The sequence below is a fragment of the Nyctereutes procyonoides genome, unplaced genomic scaffold (genome assembly GCF_905146905.1).
Source record: "Nyctereutes procyonoides isolate TBG_1078 unplaced genomic scaffold, NYPRO_anot_genome, whole genome shotgun sequence".
NCBI lineage: Eukaryota > Metazoa > Chordata > Mammalia > Carnivora > Canidae > Nyctereutes > Nyctereutes procyonoides.
In genome coordinates, this window is record NW_026575043.1 from 9,355,437 (window position 1) to 9,381,624 (window position 26,188).

The window sequence follows — 26,188 nt, forward strand, 5'->3', positions numbered from 1 at the left end:
CCACAATTTTAAAAAATAATAAATATTAAAGAAAGAGAAGAAGGAAGACAGGGATCTAGAAAATTAAAACGCCAACCCTGGAGAGCGGTAAGGTGGCGTCCCAGAGAGGCAAGGCAAGAGGACACCAGGAAGGGGTTTCCAACAGTGGCGCTAACACGGCAGCTCCCAGGGCCTCGACGGTGCTCCAGGGAGGGTGGGGGCCCCCAGCAGACGGGTGGGAAGAATTCAGCTAAGGGATAAAGGGGCCACTGCGGCCGTCAAGAAAACAGCGGTGTAAGAAAGGAGTCCACGAACACCTTGGCTCCACAGGAAGCCACGTCACACGAGCACCGATGCCCATTCTCAGGTGTGAGGTCACCACACTGAACGGCTAAATCGTCAACCCGAGGGGAAGTCAGACAGTGTCCACCCTGTCAGACCCGAAGTCAACAGTGGAAATATCTGAGAACAGGCAGGAAATTCCTGAAGAAACCACAGGAAAGGTTAAAAATAGTGTCCTGGGGGTGTGAGCTGGATGTGGAGGGGCCATTCTGCTGTTTGGTGTCATGATGCCCCCCCCCTTTTTTTTAAGATTTACTTAGTTTCCTCCCCATGTGGAAGAGGGAGAGAGACTCTCAGGCTGACTCCATCCCATCACAGAGCCTGACACGGGGCTCGATCTCCCGACACTGAGATCATGACCCGAGCTGAGATTGAGAGTCAGATGCTTGACCAACCCCCCCCCCCCGGGAGGCCCCTGGTATCATAACACTTTGACTGTATCTGACTTTGCTTAGAAAACTCCGGACACACAGCACTTTAGTTAAAAGAAAGTAACCAAAATAAAAGTGGCCGGGTTCAAGATCATGGTACGCACCTCGCCGGCAAAAAAGACAGTTCCCTGTATTTCCTCAGCAATGATATCGTAGGCTTCTCCGCTCCCGCCTGTCTTCACAAAGCTGTAGGCCATCTGGATCCAGGGGTCTGTGCTCCACCGAGTGACAAAATACTTGGTGGGGTCTGGGACTTCCTGTGTCACGGGGAAGGAACCACCACCCAGGATCAGCGGGGGCCTGGGAGGAGCTGCAGCGCGGAGCACAGATACCCAGTCCCGCCTCCTCCAGAAACAGAGATGGTTCCTGGAGGCTCTGACACGGCGCCCCCCACTACACCCCCTGCACCCCCCACCTGCCAGCTCCCCCCAGGCCCGATGTGTGCTGCGTCCTGTGTCCTGCCCAGGCTCTGCAACCTCCCCCGACATCTCAGGTCTACACCTTGTCTGGCCAGAGAGGTCCTTCCCGTCCACCCACCAGGCCGTCACCAGTGCCCTTCCCTTTCCAACACCCGGTATGTGCTGGAGGTGGTGGAAGGAGGGTGTCCAGGCCGGGGGTAGGGAAGGAAGGGGGCAGTCCCCGGACAAGCTGGATTCTCAATAGCCTCCTCCACGGAACAGCCATTGGACAATATGTTCCACGTTCACTAAATTTCAAATAATTCTGTGCCTCTGATGAGCACATGAAAGATATCTCTACGGAAACAATGTGCTAAGTTCCAAATAACTAATGTGAAAACAAGTTTTGGGGCAAAACCCCCAAGCTAGGGACTATGGTGAGATGTGATCACATCACGTAAGATAAGCAACAACCCGGGTGCCTCTCTTTCTCTAATTTACCTAACTCTTGAGTCATTTCAAATCTTTCTACTCCCACTCCTTTATTTGAAAAAAAAAACAAAACAAAAAAAAAAACAAAAACCTACGCCATTTACAAATCTCCCGAGACTGTGAGCTTTAGCAAACTGGCAAATATAAAGTACCTGGCTCTGTCTGTGGGGTAGGAGAAAATTCTGGACCGTATCTGTTTGAAAGGAAAGTTGTCAAAGCTTGCTGGGGTTTGGGTTAATACAGGACGTAGGGAAAGTGCTGAGCCTTTTACATCCTTGGGAAAGAAAGGGGATGTGGTGCTCGCTTCAGCAGCACATCCACTAAAATAGGAACCACACAGAGAAGATTAGCATGGCCTCTGTGCAAGGATGACATGCAAATTTGTGAAGGGTTCCATATTTTGTGCAGCTCCCTAGCAAACAGCCACCCTTTGTGGATTAGCACAGGAGGGGGAAAAAAAAGAAAGAAAAAAGAAAAAGGAGGGCGTGTGCGTGATGCTAGCCAAAAAGGAAGACAACGGTGTGAAAGGTGGCATAGAATATTGCTGTAGGTTCATTTGCGGACCCCTAAAATTCGTATTTTGAAGCTCTAAGCCCCAGCACCTCATAACGGGATGATATTCAAAAAAGGGCCTTGCATGAGGTAATTAAGTTACAGTGAGGTGAAGAGGGTGGGCTGTAGTCCAATATGACTGGTGTCCTCACGGGAGGAGGAGACTGGGACAGGCCCACAGGCCAGCACAAAGGGAAGACCGTGTGAGTGTGAGGTCACGGGGGAAGGCGGCCACCTGCAGGCCAAGGAGAGGCCTCAGAAGACACCAAACCGGCCTGCACCCTCCCTGGCCTGGTGAGAAAACCAACCTCCCCTGCTGAGACCGCCCAGTCTGTTTTGTTACGCAGCCCTAGCACCCCCAGCACCTCCCCACCCCCCGCCCAGGGATTTAGGTGGGAAGCTGGACATGGGAATCAGGAGTGACGCAGCCCATGCCTCCATCTCTGGCATCCTCGGTCACATAAGGATGGCTCGCTAAGCTGACAGCAAGCGTGTCCCGCTCCCCAGGGGTTTCTCTGACCTGCTCCTTGAACAGCTCCCGGAGGGCAGCCATGCACTGCTGCAGCACCTGCTTGTCCTCCAGGGTCCTGATGGACGCCACGGCCTCCCCAGCCACCACGGACATCAGCACGCTGTGCTTCTTCTGTGGACACGGACGGCAACGGCACTTTACACTTTCTGCTTTCAGTCCACGAGCCCCTAACTGCCTGATCCAACAGGGAGGGACCTCGTTCTCACAAATCACCCTCCTTCCTCCTGACCCCCATCCTCATCTCAATCACCAGCCCACTCCCCTCACAAAACGCATGATGCAGCTGTACATCTTGTTGTTTGCGGCTGAAAGGCTCAGGAAAAAATATAAATATCAAAGCCAGGGTGCTCTTGGCTTTTCCCTTATAAGAACTTGTTCTAGAAGAAACATAAGGAGATGGGGAAGAAAAACCTGCAGATAAAATCAGGGGGGGAAATTTTCTCGAATGGTGAAGACATTTCGTCCATAGTTCCCAAATGAAACCGCTTAAGATGAAGTTTCTTGGAAGGGAGAAGAAAAGGGAACAGGAGGGTGACTCTTTTACGTGACCCCCAGGGTCCATCCCCAGTCCCAGACACATTGCTCCCTCGCCTGTGTCCCCCAGTCACATCCGCCAACCCGAGCCGCCGCCTCCTCCTCCTCCTCCTCCTCCTCTTCCTCTGGGCCCCCCACACCCACCCTTCACCAAGCCCGAAATCTTGCACTTTCCACAAGCAACTTAATCTATCCCCCAGGGAGCGCTGTGAGCACTGGATACTGGGGCTCCTACAGGCCCAAGCAGGCCGCCAGCACCCGAACACAGACCCAGAGCGGACACCACGTCCACTGGTGCCTGAGCCTGGCCAAATGCTAAACGGTAGTGAGGAAATTCAAACTGCACTTCACCAATGATTTTACCTGGGGATCCATGTCATAGAACACAGCAAAGAGGCCCCGCTTGCTGGCACTTGGAGGAACGTGACCAAAGAAGTCAGCCCCTTGAACTTTACTGTCCCAGAATCTGTATGGGAATTCCAAGGCAATCTGGAAAGTGAGCAAGAGAAAGATGGTTAAGAGTTTCTGGAAGCAGAAGTCCAGCAATCTCTAAGAAGCAACCTATAGTTCTTAACTAGAGCCATGAGCAAAAAACCCAAACCCAAATGCTCCCTGTTCCCATGCGCCTGCCTCGTCTGCTCTCTCGTGAGCACCTGGCTTTTTGTGCCATTCAGTGCCCTCCGCCATAATGGACCCCCAACAGCCACTAGGCTAACCTCAAGATGCAAAGCATCCCTGAGACCACCGCAAGGGCTGCCAGCACTTCCTGCAGCTCTGGCACATGCCTGCTAGAGAAGATTCTAAAGGCAGAGGAAGTGAAACTCTCTCCTCACTGGGATCAATTAATGGAGGGGAGGTGTGAAAAGCAGCAAAAACAAAAACAAAACCGCACACACACACACACACACCCGAACTACTCTATTTACATGTTCATATGCCAAGTTCAAATTCTGAATGGCAAGATTCATTTTCCTAATGTCAAAAGTCAGACCGCAGCCAGCTCTCCTCCTCTCGTTTTGATAACATCCTTTCCTATGCTTCCTGGGGACTTATTCACAAGGGAAGAAAATCTTCGAATTCTCTCTGGATTAAAAAATGACCCACTACTTCCCAAGACCAGAAGTGAAGGCACTCCAGTCACCAGGCTCGAATCCCTTCAGTGCTGAGGCCCGAGGGATGCAGTCACCTTTTCAATGATGCCCGCTCCCAGGCTGTTGATGGCCTTCATCTTCTTGTCTGACAGCGGTGGGTTAAAGTGAATGGCACCCTTCTGCAGCAAGGCCAAGGGGACAGTCACTAGTACCTGAGAGAGAAAATGAACAGTTTAACACACAGAAGCAACTGAACCTACCACCACCACCACCACCACCACCACCACCACTCAGTGGGTTCATTACCAGGAAAGTCTCAACACCCACAGGACAGTCCTCTCTGTCGCCAATCGTGAGACGGTCACCACCCCATGTTACTGGGAAGAACCTGGGCTGCCCTGTACAGGGTGGCAGGGTGTTCACTGCAAAAGGGTGCCTGGCTGCGCAGAAGCGGCATCCACTTGGAAGAATGTTGGGAAAGAAGAGTCAGTAGACCGCAGTCCTGGAAAGCAGGACCGTAAGAGGAGACGGCCCTAAATATGGAGTCCAAAGAACTCTTTCTAACATGTGGTCAATATCTGCCCTACTAACCTCAAAGCACTGGGGTGATGCTTAACATGAAAACTCTTACAATATACACTGATATGCTTCATAAATGGTAAAGTACCTCAAAAACATTACAGATTATTACAATCACATAGAGCCACAAAAACAGTTTTTTAAAGGACAAAACGGGCACTTGGGTGGCTCAGTGGTTGAGCACCTGCCTTTGGCTCAGGGTGTGATCTGGGATCGAGTTCCGCATCGGGCTCCCCGCAGGGGGCCTGCTTCTCCCTCTGCCTGTGTCTCTGCCTCTCTCTCTGTCTCTCATGAATAAATAAATAAAATCTTAAAAGAAAAAAAAATCATTCAGGAGAGCTGAAGTAACAGATGCTAACAGAGCCTTCAAGAATCACTCTCAAAGTCCCACCACAAAACCCGGCCATGGAAGAGCTGCTGTCTCTCCATATAATCAGGAGCTTTCTGGCTCTAGAACCACATCACCACAATCACGGTCAAAAGCCATCACACCTGCTATGAGCTCCAGAATCACGCAGCTCACAGAAAAGCTCCAGCAGCACAATGGGCTCCTTATGCCCCCCTTGTGCCCCCCTTGTGGCTGGTGAGGGGAGCCTGGAACCTCCACCGGCCGCACTGCAGAAGGACCCAACATCCGGACCATTATGCTTGTCAGACGCAAAGCAAAAGTCAGACCATACCTTCCAAGCCTCATGCTGGTGCGTCTGACTGGCTGAACCATTTAGTATTTAGAGCCTCTGCCGCTAGGGAGTCTGGGAAGCACGGGGGGGTGTGTGTCTACCTCTATCTACAGTGTAGGACAGCACAGCTGGAGGAGCACTCACGGGCAATGAATGCCAAGCACCCCATCTACCCTAGCCCTCAACCAAAGATTTAGTTCTCTGGCCTGAACCCCAACACCAGGATCCCAGGAAGGCCAGAGTTCTTCCTGTCATTGTGTCACTATTTTCTGCCACAGGGAACTTTGATAAAGTATGAAGCATTTTCTGTCAGCATCATGCAATCAAAAAAAAAAAAAAGTGTGTGGGGGTGGAGGGACAGTTTCTTGAATGTGTAAGAACTTCAAGGAAATAAGATCTAGATATTTTCCCAACAACAAAAAAGCTTTCAAAATCACATGAGCATAAGTAAACAAACAGGCGAAAGAGATGAACACGCCTTGCCCAGGGACCCACACCAGATCTCAGATCTGTGCAGGTCTCGGGGCAGGCGGCCTCGAGGCTGCACTATGGTTTGTCAAATGTTTATCATGTTGGGGTGGAAATCTTTCACTTGTTTATAAGTTGGGGAAACTTCCGATTCAAACCATGTGCTGTGTGTAGACCACCATAAAAATCAAAATACTTCCAATACGCTTTGGAGCAGATTTTGGGGCACAGCTATGCCCTCACATATCCCTGGAGAGCTGGATCCAAAGAAAGAAGGGTCAGGCAGGGGGTGACCCAGCAGGCAGAGGTCAAGCCTTCCACTGACTTGCAATTTTAAAAAGAGGTATTCTAAAAAAAATTTTCTTTACCGCTAGGAGGAGCCTTAGATACTACCCTGATTCTCACTTTGGGGCTCAAAGAGGGCTTGGTCCACACTGGCCGCATGGTGGTCTTACCCGGGGAGCTTTACAAACGTGAACAGACTGATTCCCTGAGAATGTGTGTGGGGTGGGGTTCTGTAGTCTGTCTTTTCCCAGGTGAGTGTGATGTGGGCCAGGCCTGAGAGCCACCAACAGGCCAAAGACTCATCCAGCCGCCCCTGGGGATCCCCGGCAGGAACAGAGGGCCCACCCCACGGGCTCATACACTAGACCCCGTCTCTTCGTCTGACACACAATCCTTCACTTCTGTGTGAGGATCATGGACGGTGGAGTACTCCTAGATCAGAAAAATGCAGGACACAGCTAACCTGGGGCCCCGTCATAGTCTGTCGGTTATACATTTAGGTCCTCATCTCAGACAAAACTAAACCGAAATTAACTTATGGGGTTTATGAATCCCCCTCCCCTCCAAGTAAGCACCTCTGCGCTCCAACGCCACGGGAACTTCCAGGTGATGTCACATAGCATCGCACCTCCCACTGTCCACCCACCAAAGTTGTTCACAAAAGAATCCAATAATATAAAAGTACTCCTGCCATTTCAAAATGAAAACAAGAGCTGTCTTGAATTGAAAAATGATTCCATGGCAAAACAAACAAACAAACAAAAAAGAAAAAAACCCACCACCACCTTGGAAAGTATGAATCCTGAACAATTTTTTTTTTGTAATGCACAACTTCAGAGCCTTTCACATACTCATATTTAACCCAAAAAGCAGACTACATTATATAATACTTTTCAAACTCATCTGGCCAAAGGATTTCTTTTCTTATTTAACTCTCAGGACTGATGTACATAGAACCCACTTTGAGAAACACTTTTTGGAATTCCATATACCATGAATCTAGAAAGAGTTAGATTGATTAAATCAGATCTGCAGATCCACACATAACTGAACGGAGATAGGTAACTCTTCAGGCCTCAAGGCTCCGGGCAGATCGCCAAAGGGCAAACTTCTTGGTGGAAAACAGACCCTCAGGCCCCGGAGGCAGCACCTAGCAAAATTCTAGCACCTACCTTTTGTGCCGTACACCCTGTCCCATCCGTAATGGTAACCTGCACTTCATCTCCAGAATAATCAATGCTCTGTACCTGCTCAAGAAAAACAATCATGAAAGCCAAGAGGCATGGAGCCATAGATCCAGGATCCCCTCCTGTTTCCAAGACTCCAAAGAATCATCTCCTGGCACTCAGTGATCTAAATAACATTTACAGCTTACTTCAGGCAACTACCATTCAGTCATTTAAATTTATGAACACTTTGTCAGAATCTAGGAAATCTTTATAAGACAGTCTAAAGTGAAATACACACATAAATCACCATCTCTGTGATTAGAGGGATACACAACACAAAAGCACAGGACGACGATGCGAAGGGAAAATTTTAGAGAGAAAATAGATGCGCCGTGGCAGGGAGGTCATGAGACTCCTGCACCTGTTATTAGTAACGAAGATGCATCTGAGCCACTGTAGCTTCCCAACAGTGGGGTTACCTCATGAACAAGGTCAAAGCAAACACCTGTCTCCTGTGTAAGCCACGTGCCCCAAACTCCGCATTCTCCAAACACGAGGCCAAAGCAGAGCGGCCCCTCCCCGCCGCTCCCTACTCACCGGAGACTCGAGCCGAATGTCTAGGCCTTCTGCCAGTTTCTCAAGGATAACGGAGTAGCCAGGTGTTAGCAGAGTGTGGTCACCAGCAAACTGGGCAAAGAATTCGTTGTGGTCCCAGGAGCGAGCAGATACCTGGAAAACGACAATGTGTAGGAGAGTTTATTTTATTTTTTTTAACTCTACCCCCCTGCAATGTGAAACTTGAACTCACAACCCCAAGATCAAGAGTAGCATGCTGTACTGACTGAGCCAGCCAGGTGCTCCAGGAAAGCTTATTTTAGAATTAAAAGGTAGACAGGAGGGCCTCCTGGGTGGCCCAGTCAGTAGAGCATCATCTGCCTTCGGCTCAGGTCGTGATCCCGGGGTCCTGGGATCGAGCCCCACATCAGGCTCTCTGCTCAGCGGGGAGCCTGCTTCTCTCTCTCCCTCTGCCTGCCACTCCCCTTGCTTGTGCTCTATGTCAAATCAATAAATAAGATCTTAAAAACAAAAAAAAAGGGGGGGGTAGACATAATTTGGGCATGGTTACAACTGCTTGATAAAAACACAAGGTATATATATATTTTTTAAATTTTTATTTATGATAGTCACACAGAGAGAGAGAGAGGCAGAGGGAGAAGCAGGCTCCATGCACCGGGAGTCCGATGTGGGATTCGATCCCGGGTCTCCAGGACCACGCCCTGGGCCAAAGGCAGGCGCTAAACCGCTGCGCCACCCAGGGATCCCCCACAAGGTATATTATGTGTCAAAAATCTTGGAAAAGAAGAATTCAAGGAGTAGAACTGCATCTGAACAATCCATCTATAGACATGCCAACTATCTGTCTTCAACGTGGCATCTCCAAAGAGGCCGAAGCCCGGCATGATTTTGGAAGACAGTGTTATTCCAATGGCAGGGAAGAATCGAAAGCAAACGGAGAGGTCCTGATCTGGACAGCAGGTCGGGGTCCTCCGTGAAGCCTCTATTCAAAACACAGATCTGAGGATCAAGACCACAGTGGCTGTATGAGCGGGGTGAGTTTAAATTTATTTCAGCGAAACACACAGACCACAACTGCAAGGCCGCTCTATTTTTGGTCTCTGGAGAACTGTGTTCTCTGACCACCAGGGCTCCAGAGAAATGCCTGCAGGGCATCGGAGCGCAGGGGAAGGAGGGCGGTGAGCCCCCCCCCCCAAGCAGCCCCTGTTCGACTTGCTGAGCTGCTTTGCTACGCGCATTATCTGAGAGGTTTCTCCTGCTTTCAAAACAAAACAAAAAGTCTCACCCAAGGTAGGGTGAATAAGTTCAGAAGTCATGGTTTTTGAACTTCCCAACAGCAGAACCAGTATTTCCTGTTTACCCAAACCAGTCTGGGTTCAGAATTTAGCTGCATCACGGAGACACAGACACCGAACACCAGCCCAGTCACACCTGCTGGAGGCTGCTGCCACAGGCATACTCCAGGTTACTGAGGTGGAAGTGAAGCACCTGTTCCTCGAGGTCACTGAACTGGATGCCAGACTCCTTAATAAAAGCTTTGTAGATCTCTTCTATCTTTTCTGCAAAGGCAAGGGAGCAAAGCAAAGCAAACAGCTGTCATAGCGTTCCCCAATTCCTCATCCTCTGCCTTCCACCCCCTGCAACCCCGCCAAACCCCCCGACTTCTGGAGTCCCTTCCCAAGTAAACCCCTGGGGTTGGGGGGAGGTTGGGGGAGGGGGAGGACATCTTGATAAGGTTGGTTTCACTCAGGAAGGAAAAGCTTATCTTAACTGGAAACAAAGAATGTAGGCTCTGTATCATCAACTGTTTCGTTTCTGCCTGGTTGAAAAACTTTTTTTTTTGGGGGGGGGTCAAGGTTGGGGGGTAGGGGTGGAGGGAGTATCCCTGTCCCCCCAGAGAAAGCTCCTCTTCCCTTTCTGGTCCTACTGTGACCACCTAAGGTCAACTTCTTAGAATGTCTCCCCTCGACGAACAGACCTATGAGAGACTACTGGCTGTATTCTCTCCAACAAAACAAGAATAATCCATCCCGAGCTCTCGTCAGCTCAGCTTTCTCTGGCTCAATACCTCTTAATTGCTGGTTTTCTACTCCCTGCGTAATAAATTCCAAAGCCCACAGCCAGACAACGCGAGCACACTTCCAGCCTTTCCAAAGATAGCACCTACTACCTGCTGGCTACACGCTCTGCTGAGCGGTGGCTGAGTCTCTTCCTGGTAAATTCCAACCAGGGGAGGCCTGCTGCTACTGTTTCCCCCACCCCAACCCCGAGCCGGGGCTCCCCCACCCCAGCCCAGGCCCCCTCACTGTCCAGCATCACCTGGCCACCACTGGTCTTGGGAATCCTGCTCGCTTGCAGCCCCGACATTCATCCACCCATGCAACTGGAACTTTCAGCTACACATACACAGAAGCCCTGTGGCATCATTTCAGTTCTTGTCTGAGATTCCCTTTTGCCGGGGGGGGGGGGGGGGGGGGGGGGAAGGGAGGAGACTCGTGTCTGACAGATGGTAAGAATCCTAGCACAGAGCCCTTCTTCAGAACCTTCGAGGTGAGGACCACCAGCTCACACGTACACTGCGGAGACTCAAAGCTTCGATCAAGCCTGTGCATTTGCTTAAGTAGAAATGAAACTGAAAATGAGTTAAGAAAAAAAATTTTTGACAGCTCCAGACTCTCATTAAAATCTTCCATTCTAAAAAAAAAAAAACAAAAAACTTCCATTCTGAGGCTACACCATATAGGGGGATGACCACGGCCCCTCTAGATCTGAGCCGAGCTTCTGCCCCCAGACCACAGGGCTTTTTAGCTTTCATTACCAACTTGTGGTCCCATTCCTGCCTCCTGCTGTGTGGTTTCTATTTTCCTTTAGGTTTTGTAGATTCGGGAAGAACCAGGATTGCTAGAAGAGTATATAAAATTAAGTATAAACAGATTGGGAGACTTAATGTGATTTTTATGTAAAATACATTTAAAAGCTTTAGTACATATGCTTTGTGAAATTAAATTTTTTTTAATTTTTATTTATTTATGATAGTCACAGAGAGATAGAGAGAGGCAGAGACATAGGCAGAGGGAGAAGCAGGTTCCATGCACCAGGAGCCCGACGTGGGATTCGATCCCGGGGCTCCAGGATCGCGCCCTGGGCCAAAGGCAAGCGCCAAACCGCTGCGCCACCCAGGGATCCCTGCTTTGTGAAATTAACTCTAGCTTCTTAGTATTTATATTTGGGTGTTTTCAGCTAAGTGCTACTTAGGTGTAATCTCAGACAGCTCAGATACTACCGGGCAGGATAGAACTAGAACCTGACACAGTTGGTGTTGTAGATCCTCCCTTGATCTTTTTTGTTAAGTAAGGCCAAGACAAGGCAAGTAACTTTTTTATCTGGTAGCCCAGAAAGGAAGGGTGAAGAGATAGTCCTGTGACTGAGACATTTACCCCAAGCAGTGAGGGAGCAGACATCAGGATAAAGAACTAAGAAGCCTTACAAGGATACATACAGTTGAAGCAAATTAACATCCTGCGGACAGAGTTCAAATGATCACACTTTCAGAAACCCCGACCTGCCACTACAAGTGAATCCATTCAGGCCATAAAAATTGTTGGTTAAATAAACATCAATTTGGGACGCCTGGGTGGCTCAGCAGTTGAGTGTTTGCCTTTGGCTCAGGGCGTGATCCCAGTCCCGGGATCGAGTCCCACATCAGGCTCCCTGCAAGGAGCCTGCTTCTCCTTCTGTGTCTCTGCCTCTGTGTCTCTCATGAATAAATAAGTAAAATCTTAAAAAAACAAACAAACATCAATTTAAGAAGCAGTATGGTCAAATCTCAGCTAGCACCCTCACGAAAATGAGATGTTACACAGTCAAGTTTTCAAGAGTACAACTGGGTATCTTTTGGTTCACTTAGTACCAAAGCTTAACGATCATGAATTAAAAATTCCAAATTGTAATAATGCGTTCTCGCATTTTCAAACAAAACATACTGAAAAAAATTTCAACCCACTATCCCCCAAAAAGGAGAAAAGAAATCCCAGCATACAGAAACTCTTTTTATCTAGAAAGGACCTTATGTAGTGACTATTCACATGGAGCCTAGAATAAGTTTCCTTAAAAGCAAGCTCCTTGGGGATCTCTGGGTGGCTCAGCAGTTTAGCGCCTGCCTTTGGCCCAGGGTGTGATCCTGGAGTCCCGGGGATTGAGTCCCATGTTGGGCTCCCTTCCCTGCATGGGGCCTGCTTCTCCCTCTGCCTGTGTCTCTGCCTCTCTCTGTGTGTCTCTCATGAATAAATAAATAAAATCTTAAAAAAAAAAAAAAAAAGCAAGCTCCTCTGGAAAACTGAGAATTAAACATTTAAATAATTAAACATCAGCTATTTTCTGCAAAGTAAGATCTGTGTGTGTCCGTGCGCACAAGCCTCTGAAGGTCCTTGAAGTTCTGCTCCACAGAGCACAAAAGTGGAGAGTACAAATCAGCCCAAAAGCAACGCTCCCAGGACTCTTCCTTCATGTGTGTGTTAGATTGTTACCATAAGCTCTACACCCATCGTGGGGCCTGACCTCATGACCCCGAGAGCGTGTCACTCTCTACCGTTTGAGCCAGCCGGGTGGCCCCTCGCAGGCGCCTCTTATTGTAGACTTCCAGCCGCACAGGTGGCTGTTGCTGCTGCTGCTGCTCACCCGGCTGGGGTGACAAGGAGACTCTGAAGGAACATTCAGAAGGCCATTGTCCCATACCTCCTAAAGGAACATCTTGGAGCTGAGTCTTATCCTTTCTCCACTCAGAGACAACATCCAAGAGAGCATTAAAATGAAAGTCCATGCGCTTGTCAATGGTGGGGTCAGTTATTCTTCCACCTTCCTGAATTAAGTCACATCTCTCTCCAAATTTATGCATGCTGATGCCAAGCTTCAAAATAATAAGAATAAGAAGGTGAAAATTTTCCCGGGAAAAAATACTTACAGGTTCTAAGCTGAAATTAGACAGAGCTCTCATGGAGAAAATGGTCTAGTATCTCTCGAAGATAAAGCTAAATATGCTTCCTGGGCACTGGCAGCAGAGGAAGGCAGTGAGAAAGGAGCATGAGACCTTATTTTAGGAGAAGGTGAGGTGACAGCAACAGCGCCCATGCCATGCACTCTCCAGCTTCTTGGGCAGTATTTATTAATGTGTCGGATGCTACGGCTGTGCACTGCCTCTCCTTGCTCTGACGTTCCCACCCCGTTGTGGACTGTCATGTAAATGAACACACAACCACACACTCATGGAAGGTGATGCTGAATTTACCGTCAATAAATATTTCAGAAAAAAACCTTGGGCCTACCAGGTCTTCAAGAAACTATAGAGGGAACAAAAAAAAAAAAAAAAAAGAAACTATGGAGGGTTGCCTGAAAAAAGACAGGATATGCCCAGTTAAGATTGACTCTCAGATAAGCAATGAGTAGTTTGGGTTTTGGTGTTTGTTTTTTTAATACTATAAGCATGTTCCAAATATTGCACCCAAAACATCCCATGTAATATTTGGGACATACTTATCCAAAAAAAACTACTTGTTGTTTGTCCAAAAGTCGAAGTTAACTGGGCATGCAGCCCAGCTATTTATTTGCTCCATCTGGCAACCCTAAAATGATGAGCTAATCAAGTGGCCTGCAAATAACACACAAATATAATTAAAGATCTTAGGAAACAAATCTTTTATGTACTCTAAGTTCCACCTTCTCAGAAAGGAAGAACAGTATTTTTGACTTTTCATAGGGGATGAGGCGGCTAGAAATCATCTGGGTGTTGTTCTGTATCATCTAAAAGCATTATTCATACTACACACAAGCAAACTGAGACAATGTTTTCTTCTGATTATCTACAACACAAATCTTAAAGAAACCCACTTGTTCACACATTAGGGCTACTGGGTTGTTGATACAGCCATTGACAATCTGGGCTCCTCTTCCCACTGTGACGCCTTTAAAGGATTTATCATCCCATACTCGGCCTCCAATTCTGTCTTTGGCTTCCAGGACAGTTACCTAAAAAGACAGGTAATCAGGGAAGCTAAATAGGATAGAATAACCTTATGAAATGCAGTACTATAAATGCAGAATGGCAGGCAGTTAACTAAGTTCCATAGTTGGTTAATTATTCTATCACTTGAGAAAAACTTTTAAAAAAAAGCAGGGGGAACAGAAGCCAAAGTAGATGTTAAACCATCTGGCTTTCAGCAAGGAGTCAGTGAGTGGTCTGCTGGAGAAATCCCTCAAACTGTCTCCTCTCCAATCCCATAATGGTAAGATCTGATGAACCAGCACACTGAGTGGACTCTGAAAGCTTTCACTTAATACTATTCCACAAATTGAAAAGCACTATAAGAAACCAGATTAACGAGGTGATTTTATCCTATAAAGCATCTCTGTATGCTGCAAAATGCCTTTAGCATTGCAAATAGACCGTAACTTCCCTAAGATAAGACTACTGTCAAAAATAAAATCCTATTTTATCAATCATACTATCCAAGTATGATCTCATGGCCTTGGCCTAAGCAGGCTGGCCCCACATCCCCAAATTTCGGATGGCATAAGGAGCTGCTGGCGGCGGACAGCCCTGGGACTAGGAGCGTGACACTTTCCTGGGTTGCAGTGCCCAGGGAAAAGGTGAATCCAACTCAGCACAGGGCCAGTCATTTCATTTCTGGATCCGAACAGCACCCCTTCAACCTGTTTAAGGAGCTTCCCCAAGTTAACCATCTTGGTCCCTCAGGGGACTCTCTTTCCTCACTGAGAAGGATGGGTGGTCTCTGGGGTCTCCCTCACCACCTGGCGAGAGAAAGCGGAGGACAGGAAGGATCCTCTGAGTGTTCTCATTCCTCATTTTCTCTGACAAGGAAGGCTACCACCAGAGGTTCAAACCTTCTACACCCTCTTTCTCTGACTTCAGTCGGAATAACACAGACCCAGCCATTTCTACTTTTAAGAGGAAGGCTGGATATTAAAGACAGCCCCCTAGACTTTGGATATTAATAACGTTTCCCATAACATCATCCTTGAGTTTTTCCAAACAATAACAAACAAGAGATCTTGGCCCTAATATCTAATGCATGAATAAATAGATGCTCAATTAAAACTCGTCCTAGTAGGCCGCCTGGGAGGCTCAGTCAGTTAAGTGTCTGCCTCCGGTTCAGGTCATGATCTCAGGGTCCTGGGATCAAGCCCCATATCAGCTCCCTGCTTAGCGGGGCGCCTGCTTCTCCCTCCTTGTGCTTTCTCTCACTCTGTCAAATAAATAAAACCTTTAAAAAAAATACCCAAAAAACAAAACCACATCCTAGCTTAATACCATCCAGAAAAATACTTTGGAATGCAAACACACTTTCTATAAATCCACCTTGGGTTCTTCTGTTTTGTTAGCAATTTGATGTAGTCCAAGACTTATGTCTTCCATTCAAGTGAGGGAAACTTCTCTTAGACATAGCTACTGAAACTTTTTTCATCTCTGGAATTCCTCCAGCAGAGACGACATTGTGAAAAAAAGAAGTTGTCATTTCTTTCAGCCAGACAGAGAAAAATAAAAAGGCTAATTCAGTTCTACCAAACCGATTTCACATTTGGTTTAACTGAAAACCAAAGTCCTTGAAAAAATAAATCTTTAAAAAGGAGACATGTGTCAGACCTAGGAAGTCACAGAAATCGAGAGGATGGTTAATTTGAATGAATCTAATGGAAATCAGATTCTGAAATGTACAATTTTTCTTTTTTGCAGGTCTCTATTTTGGCTAATTTTGAACACCTGGGATAAGGCCACATGCTAGCTAAAAACCATCCTATCGTGGAGAAGCAGGCTACCTCAAGTATGCACAGCCTTATTTAAAAGTCATGTAATTCTGTCGGAACCGTGGATAAACTAACTCAGTATTGCTTCCAAAAGCAAAGACTGGCTTCCAGAGTAAGACTCAAAGTATGCCTTTGAGAGGCACCTGGCTGGCTCAGTCAGTAGACCATGCAACTGTTGAGGCTGGGGTCGTGGGTTCAAGCTCACACTAGGCACAGAGCTCACTCAAAAAAAAAAAAAAAAAAAAAAAAAAAAGGTAGCCCTTTGATTTGCATTAAAAATTTTGACTGTATGTTTCAAAAACTTTTATACATGAAACGGTGAATTTCCAAGTTGCTGTTTATAGTCTCAAACTATTACAAAAACAAGGACATTTTCCCAATGTCCCCTCTATTGTGTCATAACACCCTGTGAAGAATTTCTGCTTTAGGATCTGCACAGAATCTCTTCTGATTTACTCATCAGGAGTCTAAAACCCTGTCTAAAGCTACTGGGAACCACTATTCCCCCTACTTTTCTTTTATGAGACCAATTTCAAACTTTTTATCTTTTCTAGGATTGGTTAGAAAGATTCTAAAGACATAAAGATACAGTGTATTTCACATTCTCCACCAAAATCAGAAACTGGTTTCTAAATCTTAGAAAATGTGGACCAAAAGCACGGTTAACCATCTGTTATCAACTTCATGTCTCCCAAATCTTACCTTAATTCCAAAGTTATGCAGTTGCCTAGCAGCTGCTAATCCTGCTGGACCAGCCCCGATAATGATGACTGATTTCTTTAAAAAAAAAAAAAAAATTTGAAAAAAAAGATCCAATTAGAGAAATGAAAGCAATATATTGTTTTAGTTGTTCTAAGAAGATACTAACTGCCAAGCCAAGTTAGTTCATCTACATTTCTGTGATGTTCATAGAAAGTTAATTTCCTAAAGAGTATGATTGTACTGTCATCCCCTCTTCCTCTCCACAGTCTAGGCAATCAGTTTCTGATATTCTCTTCCCCAGAGAAGCACATATTCTACAAAAGTCTTGCTTTATAACTTCTGTGGTGATAATGTGACTGTTAGAGGAGTATTATTAACCAGCATTCACTAGCATTATTATCCGCACACTAGCATTTATCGTGATGGCGGTGGCGTTACCGCTAGAGCAACAGGCACCTACGTTGTGGTAATCTTTAGGAAGAAGATACTGGTCAGTGCGGACGCTGAGAACTCCCGTGTTGATGAGACCTTTCCTTGTCATAAAATAAAGTATCCTCTCCACCTCCTGAACGCACCGGATGCGTACGAGACCCCGGACAATGATGTGAGGGATACATTTCTGAGGGGTAAGAGCTTCCTATGTTTGGAGACAAAACCAAACTGTTAAAACAAACAAATACACGTGCATCTTGGCTCCTCGAAAAGTTAAACAGAATTACTCTGTAACTCGGCAATTCCACTCCTGTGTATAACACCAAAAAAAACCTGAAAACACAGGCTCATGCGAAATTCATAGCAGCACTACTCAAACTGCCAGAAGGTAGGGACTGTCCAAGTGTTCATCAAAGGATGAATCGATAAACCAAATGGGGTATATATCCATACACGGCCTATTACTTGGCCATAAAAAGAAATGAGGTACTGATCCATGTTTCAGGAATCCTGAAAACATTATGCTGTGTGAAGAAGCTCCTTACAAAAGATCACACCCTGTAGGATTCCATTTGTATGAACAACCTGCAACCAGCAAATCTATAAAGACAGGAAGTAGACTAATGGCTGCCAGAGGCTGGGGGAAGGGAGGAATGGGGAGCCACTGCTTAATGGCTGTAGGGTTTCCTCTTAGTGTAACGAAGAGTTCTAGAATGAGATATGGGAATGATTATATAACATTGTCTATTTACCTCATGCCACTGAACTGTATGTTTTACATTGGTAAAAATGGTAAACTTTACATTGTATTTTACCACGATAAAAAAGCAAAAACAAGCAAACAAACAAAAACAAAACAAAACAAAAGCCCTCTCAGGGTATTCAGTATTCAAGTCCATCCTCTATCACTAAGACACGGTAAGATCAAAGAGGGGTTTTTGCCTGGCAAAGAAAAAGAAGGGGCAAAAGGAAAAATATGGCAATTTGTATTTTATCACCTAAACTTCTCCTTCCTAAGAATGACAGCTAGAGGCAGCGTGGGCTGACCACATCGCAAATATATTCCTGACTCGATAAACCACACAGGAAGGGCCACCACAGAAGCCCACGCTCCCACTCATACTGGCAGCAGGAAAAGATGGATTCTCATCTCCAATAGGATGTGGGGAGGCAGATTTAGGAACTCGTTTAAAAAAAAAAAAATGACACTGCCTTTCCCTGCTCACCCCAGAGTTGGCAAGGCCCTGGAACATTTCAAAGAGACAAGATTAGCATAGTCTTGACCCACTGTCATGAAGTTAGAACAGACTCAAGAGTCCTGGAGGCAAGGGGATGTCCCAACCTCTGGCTTGTCCTCCAACTGCCACCAATGCCCAGCTCCAATGGAACCTGACCATACAGGAAGAGGACCATACAGGAGACCCATGAACAACACAGGTTTGAACTGTGTGGGTCCACACACAGGTGGAGATTTTCGATGAGTACAGTGCAGTTCTGTGTGTTTTCCGAGTTGTATGTAGATTTTTGGCTAGGTTTGGGAAGGGGGGTGTCAACGCCACTAACTGCCACATTGTTTAAGGATCAACTATATTCAAGAGATAACACTGCCTTGGGTTGGTGCCGAAGGTAAAAAAACTAGTTTGTGGTCATGAAATTTAAAGTAATTTCAAAATCTTTTGATTTTTTTCACAGCAAATAACATGTGTGTTTTTCCACTAGAATATTAAACGTAAATAACACACAATATTTTATTAAAGTAGATCCAGACTGACAAGGCTGAGGAATTTTTTTTCCTATAACATTCTTTACCAGTATATAAATCAATCTTCCAAGTCGAACAAAAAGAAATGTGAAGAAAAATGAATCCAGGGCTGTTTCTAAAAAGTGTACCTTTACAACTTATTTCCAGGAAATTCTGACCACAGTTTTGTTCAGTTCAGCAAATGTTTATTGAGCACCTACCTCAAGCCCACTAGGGAGGAAATGAACAATTCTGTGTCCAAGCCTCTTATATACTTCCTATAAATTGTATTAACAGCCATACACCTAATCAGGCCATCTCACGCTAGGTTCTGATCCAGTGAAATACCAAAGTGTAATGGGATGTCTTTCTTTAATCACAATTACTTTGGCCGTCTTGCCAAATATCCTGCATTCAGCAGTCACTCAAATAATTACAGAAAAAAATAATAAATCACAAAAAAAACTAGGGTCAGGAAAACCTTTGCTTAAAAAAAAAGAAAAGAAATTAAAGAAAAGCTTATATTCCCCTGCATTTGGCCTCACCCCTTTCCAGGTGGGGGCTGCATGAGGCCTTTAACATATACTCAGTCTCAGCTGTTCCAACAGTGGAGGGTAATGAGTTCAGAAACCCTGCCCTCAAGAGATTCTAATCCAATTTTGAATGTTTTTTTTTTTTTTCCTCTCTGCATTCATACTGGAACTCTCTGAAACCAACTCTGCACCTTACAGTCACTTACTAGAGACTCAAAAATTCGGATGGCAGATAATCTGAGGCAGTGGTTCGTTCCCAGGATAGGGAGGCTCTGCGCCCACTAGGCAAGGATGGAGACATCTCTGGTTGTCACAACCGGGGGTGATACTGGCAGCTAGTGGGTGGAGGCCAGGGCTGCTGCTGAACATCCCACAGGGCACAGGACAGCCCCCGGACAAAGGAGATCCACCCAATGTCAGCAGTGTGAGGGTAGAGAACCCCTCATCTAAAGGCTTCCCCAAAGCGACGGCAGCCCCCCTCTTTCCAGAGCGGCCTTCCGTCCGTGGGCCTTAGCTGACTTTGCCTCCACTCACTTTGCAATTGGTGTACCACAGTGCGAGGATGAGGTTCCTCAAGGCCAGGTACATGGTGGGGTCTCGGGAATACTCGGGGAACTCATAGAGCTCGTCCAGCTCCATCACGTCCGGCCTCACGCACAGGGCTTTGCCACACTCGTTGGGCTGGTAGAAGGGCTGGAAGTACCGGTTCATGCCTGGAACTGACAGTAGACACAGACGCACAAATCCTGTAGCTGCACCCGCCAAGCCCAGGGTCGTGACAGAGCCAGCATACACCTCGGCGAGGCCTATGGCCTGTCCCACAGAAACATCCCCGCTCCCTCTGGCCAGTCAGACGAGATACACGTGAAATACATACTTTTTCTTCCTTCATGAATTTAATTTCTATAGTATGGGAAAAATTTTTTTAAGGTTTTAATTGGGGTTACGTGCCTGTCATAAAATCGACCACCTCGACCGTGTTGAAGTGTCCTGTTCAGCCGGGTGAAGTGGATTCACACTGTTGTGCAACAAATCTCCAGACCTTCTATTATCTCATCAGACTGAAACTTTGTGACCGCCAACTCCCCACAGAACTAGATTTTAAAAGTAACCTTTATTGGAATTTTCTGATTAAAATAGGAGTCAGTTCACAGAGGCACGTAACAGTCACTAACCCCTGATCCTCCTTGAGCCATGAGGTGACATTTAAGGGTACAGTCTATACTTAGTTCTGCTTCTATGCGCAGAGACTGTTAATATATCAAGCACCCATTTTTTAAAAGCAAGAAAAACATGCTGTTTCCTAACCTGCATTTTTGAGAACACTGTCCTGTGTCACTAAATGTGACTTCAATAGACAAAGAATATTTTCCTATTATTTAACCACTTCTCTATTCCGGGCCATTTAAGTTTCACCTAATAATTTCACTCTTATAAACAATGCCGTATAAATCTTTAGATTAACTTTTGATAATTTACTTTGACTATTTATGATAAATTACTAGAATAAAGGGGTGTCTATTTTAAGGTTTTTGATTCATGGCCAAATTTTCACTGCACCTTCACTAACCCTGGGATTTACCACTTTGGCTTTGATTCAGACCACATCCACAGTTTTAGAGGGCCCAGTGTTACTAGTTAAAAGCCTTAAAATAGGGTGGTACATTGGCAGCTCCATCGGTTAAGCGTCTGCCTTCGGCTCGGGTCATGATCCCTGGGATCAAGCCCCACACTGGGTTCTCCGCTCAGTGGGAAGGGAGACTGCTTCCCCCTTCTTCCTCTGCCTCTCCCCCCTCCAACTTATGCACATGTTCTCTAATAAAATCTTTTTAAAAAATAAATATTTTTTAAAACCTTGGATTTTTTTTTAAGATTTTATTTGTTCACGAGAGACACAGACACAGAGGCAGAGACACAGAGGGAGAAGGAGGCCCCTCACAGGGAGCCTGATGTGGGACTCGATCCCAGGACACGGGACCATGACCTGAGCCGAAGGCAGATCCTCAACCACTGAGCCACCCAGGTGCCCCTAAAAAAACTCTTAACAGGCTCTCACCCAGCACAGAGGGGACCGCCTTGGAGTGCTCCAGCTTCCCGGGGCTGGTGTTGCCTGCCACACGGTGCGTGCTGGCACAGGAGGGGCTCATGCCAACGCAGTCAGGGTAGTAGGCAGAGAGCAGAGGCGCTGCCACGCTGTCTTTCAGCAAAGGAGGGAGGATGAGCATGGAGTACCACCAGTGGTTGGAAACTTCCGACACTCTCTGAAACGAGGCAGAGCAAGATGAAGAGGCTTGACAAAGGCAGACATAAGAAATGCACATGCAGGTTCAGCCAAGGATAGATCGTTCACCCAGAGCCCTCCCCTCGGCCTTTTCACACTCAACAATCCCACACCAGAGTTCTGCACACTCAGATTTAGAAACCAAAACAGCCGGAGAGAACATTTCATAGCAGAGTTCTTGCAGATAGACAGCAATAGCCTCCTCCCATGCCCCCTCAAACACCAAGCCCCCACCAACACCAGGAAAATTTTTTGATTTTATTTATTTATTCATGAGAGACACGGGGTGGGGGGAGAAAGAGGGGGGGGCAGAGACACAGGCAGAGGGAGAAGCAGGCTCCATGCAGGGAGCCCAACGTGGAACTCGATCCTGGGTCTCCAGGATCACACCCTGGGCCTAAGGTGGCGCTAAACCACTGGGCCACCCAGGAATCCCCCAGAACACCAGGAAAATCTTAAGGGTGCATCTGGAACAGCATTACAGTGTCATTACAGGTAACGTCACAACCAGTACAATCCACTACGTTGCAAGTCCGGCTTTTGGCTTGACATAGGAAACTTCTTTCTCTTCAGTAATCATTTATTATCCATGCCCCCCAACCCCCCCACCCCTTCACTTAGGATCTAAAAATAACTTTAGATGAAACTGGGCAGAAAAAAATAGTTCTCCTGAGAAGTAGTCAAGCATTACTCTTTTCTGCTAGAAGCTACTGAACACTTTCAGAGGAAGAAGTACACTACAACAGTTGAAATAAGACGCTAAATGTAGAAATGAACAAAAAAGCTATTTTTGGTCTTAAGATATGTGATCACATTCCAGAGTTGATTTAACATATGGACTCATTGGATCAAAGCATCCCCATGATGACTAACTATTGCAATAAGAATAAAATTTACTTGGCTTCTAAAGCAACACCGCCGCCAAAGCCTATGTTTGACGGCCTTTTTCTAAACATGATCTTCAATGTGTGGTCCAAGAATTCTAAGAATCTGATCTAGGAGAACCCTGAGCTCTGGGACCCTGTGGTGGCAGTTCTGCAGGCTTTAAGCAGATGCCACCTGCCATCAAGCAGGGGTCTGTGACCTTGAGGTCCAGAGGGGGAATCCGGTTTGCAGATGTGTTCTGCTTCCTCCTCAGCTTTCACAGGGTCCAAGTCTGGGGCGAGCATTTTTTGGTTGATTACAAGCCCCAACACCTGCTATAAATTACTACCAGCTGCTTCACGCATTCATCTACCTGCCCAGGCCCTGAAGGCATTTCGGTTTGTTCTCTATTCTCAAGGCTAACCTCGGCCAGCCTGGGCTGTGCCGGAGAACAAGAGAAGCTTCAGCAACTTCTCAGACACACCACGGCTGCCTCTGTGGATCCCTTCCTAGTGTAGCCCCAAGGAGAGAGTAAATGGAGCGTTCAGATCCCAACACTCCAAACGGACCGTGCAGAGGTCAGAATGAAGGTGCCCTAATGAACGCGAACCCACGCTCTTCTGCTTCTGGGGTCTTGCAGCTGTGGGTGAATTGAGTCAGGACCCAAGAGAGGTCCTGCCATTCTGCTACCTGTTCCCAGTCCTCCTTTTCCCAGAAGCCTGTTTGAGACTCCTCCAACCAGTCTCTGCACTGGCGTATGAGCAGCTCCAGGAGCAACTGATAAACCAGCACGTCCTCCTAGCACACGCACCGTTCCCGGGTTACTCGGCTGTCATTTCGTTGGTACACCATCAAGAACCCCATTCTCACCTTAAGTACACATACCCCGGAAGAAATCGTACTGGATATTGTCAATCAATTAGCATATTTAATGAAAGAGCCACTACACGGGGTTTGACAATGCTTCCCCAAAATCCATTTCCACCCAGAACCCCAGCACGTGACCTTATCTGGAAATGAGGTCTTTACCAACAAATACCACACTTAGAGCAGAGTGAGGCCTCCACTCAGCACGACTAGTGTCTTTAGAAGAGGAGAAGCAGAGCCACAGAGCCAGGGAGACACACAGGGAGAGAGCCCCGCAACAACAAGGGTGAGCCTGCAGTGATCCGTGGACAAGCAGAGGAATGCCCAGGACTGCTGGCACCACCAGAAGCTGCAGGCAGCGGGACACGCTCCCCAGACCTTCAGGGAGAGAGTGGCCCTAGGAATACCTTCACTTCAGACTCAGCCTCTGAAACTGTGACACAGCACACTTCTGTTGCTTTAAGCCACCCAGTTTATAATAATTTCTTATAGCGGCCCTAGGAAACTCATACAGACACTCACAATTTGGAACCTGCTTTAAAAGCGACCCTAGGGGCACCTGGGTAGCTCAGTGGGTTGAGTGTCTGCCTTCAGCTCAGGTTGTGAAGGCAGGGTCCTGGGATCCAGCCCTGCATCTGGCTCCTTGCTCAGCGGGGAGTCTGCATCTCCCTCTGCCCCTCCCCTACTCCCTATGCTCTCTCAAAATAGATAAATCTTTAAAAAATTTTAAAAATAAAACATTTAAAACAAAAAAATTAAAGTGACCCAAGAACCTATAGAAATAAAATAAGGGTAAAGTAAGTGATATGGCTATAAACCTACTCTAGACCCTTTCTTAACTGTCCACAAAAATAAATCACTGGCAGACGAAATCCAGGAATGCTTCTACACTTTTTAAAGCTCTTATATTCCAAGAATATGGCCTCTGTCCCGGAGTTGATTTGCATTGTTCTGTATGCAAAATGGTCTGAATGTCAGGGGACAGATTCATAAGGTTTTCCAAATGTATTTACAGTTATGTTTTCCTTTGTATCTATGATCTCATTCTGTCTACCCTAAATCTGGAAATTATTTGGGCCACTCTTTCCCATGGGAATGCTTGAGGGTATAATTGATTATTGAAAATATGTGTGTGGGGGGTGGAGGGTACCTGGGTGGCTCAGTCGGTTAAGCGTCTGACTCTTTTTATTTCGGCTCAGGTCTTGACCTTAGGGCTGTGAGTTCTAGGCTGCATTGGGGTCTGCACTGGGTGTGGAGCCTACTTTAAAGATTTTTTTTTAATTTTTATTTATTTATGATAGTCACAGAGAGAGAGAGAGAGAGGCAGAGACACAGGCAGAGGGAGAAGCAGGCTCCATGCACCGGGAGCCCGACGTGGGATTCGATCCCGGGTCTCCAGGATCACGCCCTGGGCCAAAGGCAGGCGCTAAACCGCTGCGCCACCCAGGGATCCCTGGAGCCTACTTTAAAAAAAAAGTGTATCTAACACATCGTTTCATGTGACAGAATAGATTTCAAGTAGATTTAATAGGTGTCAATTCACCCTCTGCCTAAACATCAAAGACCCACAGTTTCAGATGTGTAGACAAACTGCAAATTAACACCCCTGTATTACTAAAATGCAAAATAATCCAGAATCTCAGAATTTTAGAAACTCAGAAATGTAAAGCATCATTTTCTTTTTTTTTTTTTTAAGATTTTATTTATTTATTCATGAGAGACACAGAGAGAGGCAGAGATACCAGCAGAGAGAGAAGCAGGCTCCATGTAGGGAGCCCGACACAGGACTCGATCCTGGGGCTCCAGGGTGTGACCGAAGGCGGGCGCTAAACCACTGAGCCACCCAGGGATCCCCTCATTTTCTAAAACGGCCATGGGAGCTGCCATCTGGGTCATGGAATCTACTAGCTCAGGTAGCAAAGTTCCATATGATAAATGAAATGTGAGGAGGCTCAGCCTCTTGGACTTGCTGCTTCCCCTCCCCCGCTTGAGCAGGGACAGGACTGGATGGAGCAGCTACCCTGAGCTCAGAATACACAAGAGCACCCTTGCAGCTGAATCTGGGCCAAGACCATCAAATTACCAGCCTCTTATTCTTTCCTTGGAAGGATTCAAATGCAGATAAAGTCACAAAGCCACCAGGGAGAAACAAGGATAACAAGACTGATCCTTGTAGTAAAGCAAGCTATCCATTTCTTCTTTTTTAATTCCTTTTGACATGGGGCAATAGAACTTGACTTCTTTCTCCTTAAGGCAGGGGAGGATCACCCATGATACCACTACTGCTAGTATTTTCATCATATAGGCGTCATGTTAGATTAAGAGCCTTTGATCAGCAACCAAATACAGAGAAACTCATAAAACTGTTATTGCCACTGACATATAGTAATTTTATCATCCACGGCACCATGAACCATAGCCTAGGACATGCAAAAATACTCACTAGATCCTCTGGAAGGGAACAATGATCTGAGGTCTCGGGCTGCAAAAGAAAACCAAGTGTTAAATTGGTAACTAGATTTACTTATAAAATGAAGGTGTGTCAATTTGCTTTCAGTAAGATACCCCTTTTCACCTATGTGGCAAAAGTGAAAAGTGAGATAAAATACTGCAGGAGTGAAGGTGTGGAGGAGACAGCTACTCTCATAAAAATGTCCTGGGTGGAAAGCTAAAGGAACAGAATGATTTTGGAACAAATTTGACAAAATACACAAGATTTAAATGCATGATAATTTGGCACTATCTTGCACAGCTGAAGACATACATACTGCGCAGGGAGTCTGCCTGAAATTTTCTCTCTCCCTCTCCCTCCACTCATGCGCTCTCTAAAATAAATAAATCT

At 46.4% G+C, this 26,188-nt stretch overlaps 1 protein-coding gene and 1 non-coding gene across 3 annotated transcripts in view; one reads left to right on the top strand and one right to left on the bottom strand.

The window, feature by feature from the left end:
* The window catches only part of KDM1B (lysine demethylase 1B), a 59,470-nt gene that overhangs the window by 5,418 nt on the left and 27,864 nt on the right, over positions 1-26,188 (bottom strand). For both annotated transcript variants that reach the window (XM_055322850.1, XM_055322851.1), the window contains exons 7-20: positions 25,790-25,828; positions 21,391-21,595; positions 19,869-20,053; positions 17,089-17,265; positions 16,629-16,703; positions 13,992-14,129; positions 12,843-13,014; positions 9,540-9,667; positions 8,130-8,261; positions 7,536-7,610; positions 4,447-4,563; positions 3,624-3,749; positions 2,715-2,837; positions 857-1,009 (exon numbers count right to left, since the gene is read on the bottom strand). In XM_055322850.1, the coding sequence (XP_055178825.1) occupies positions 857-1,009; positions 2,715-2,837; positions 3,624-3,749; positions 4,447-4,563; positions 7,536-7,610; positions 8,130-8,261; positions 9,540-9,667; positions 12,843-13,014; positions 13,992-14,129; positions 16,629-16,703; positions 17,089-17,265; positions 19,869-20,053; positions 21,391-21,595; positions 25,790-25,828 (1,845 nt within the window). The remainder of the gene's footprint in view (positions 1-856; positions 1,010-2,714; positions 2,838-3,623; positions 3,750-4,446; positions 4,564-7,535; positions 7,611-8,129; positions 8,262-9,539; positions 9,668-12,842; positions 13,015-13,991; positions 14,130-16,628; positions 16,704-17,088; positions 17,266-19,868; positions 20,054-21,390; positions 21,596-25,789; positions 25,829-26,188) is intronic.
* On the top strand, positions 1,939-2,045 carry LOC129508434 (U6 spliceosomal RNA). The gene has a single exon (XR_008664172.1). It is a non-coding gene; the product is annotated as a U6 spliceosomal RNA (small nuclear RNA).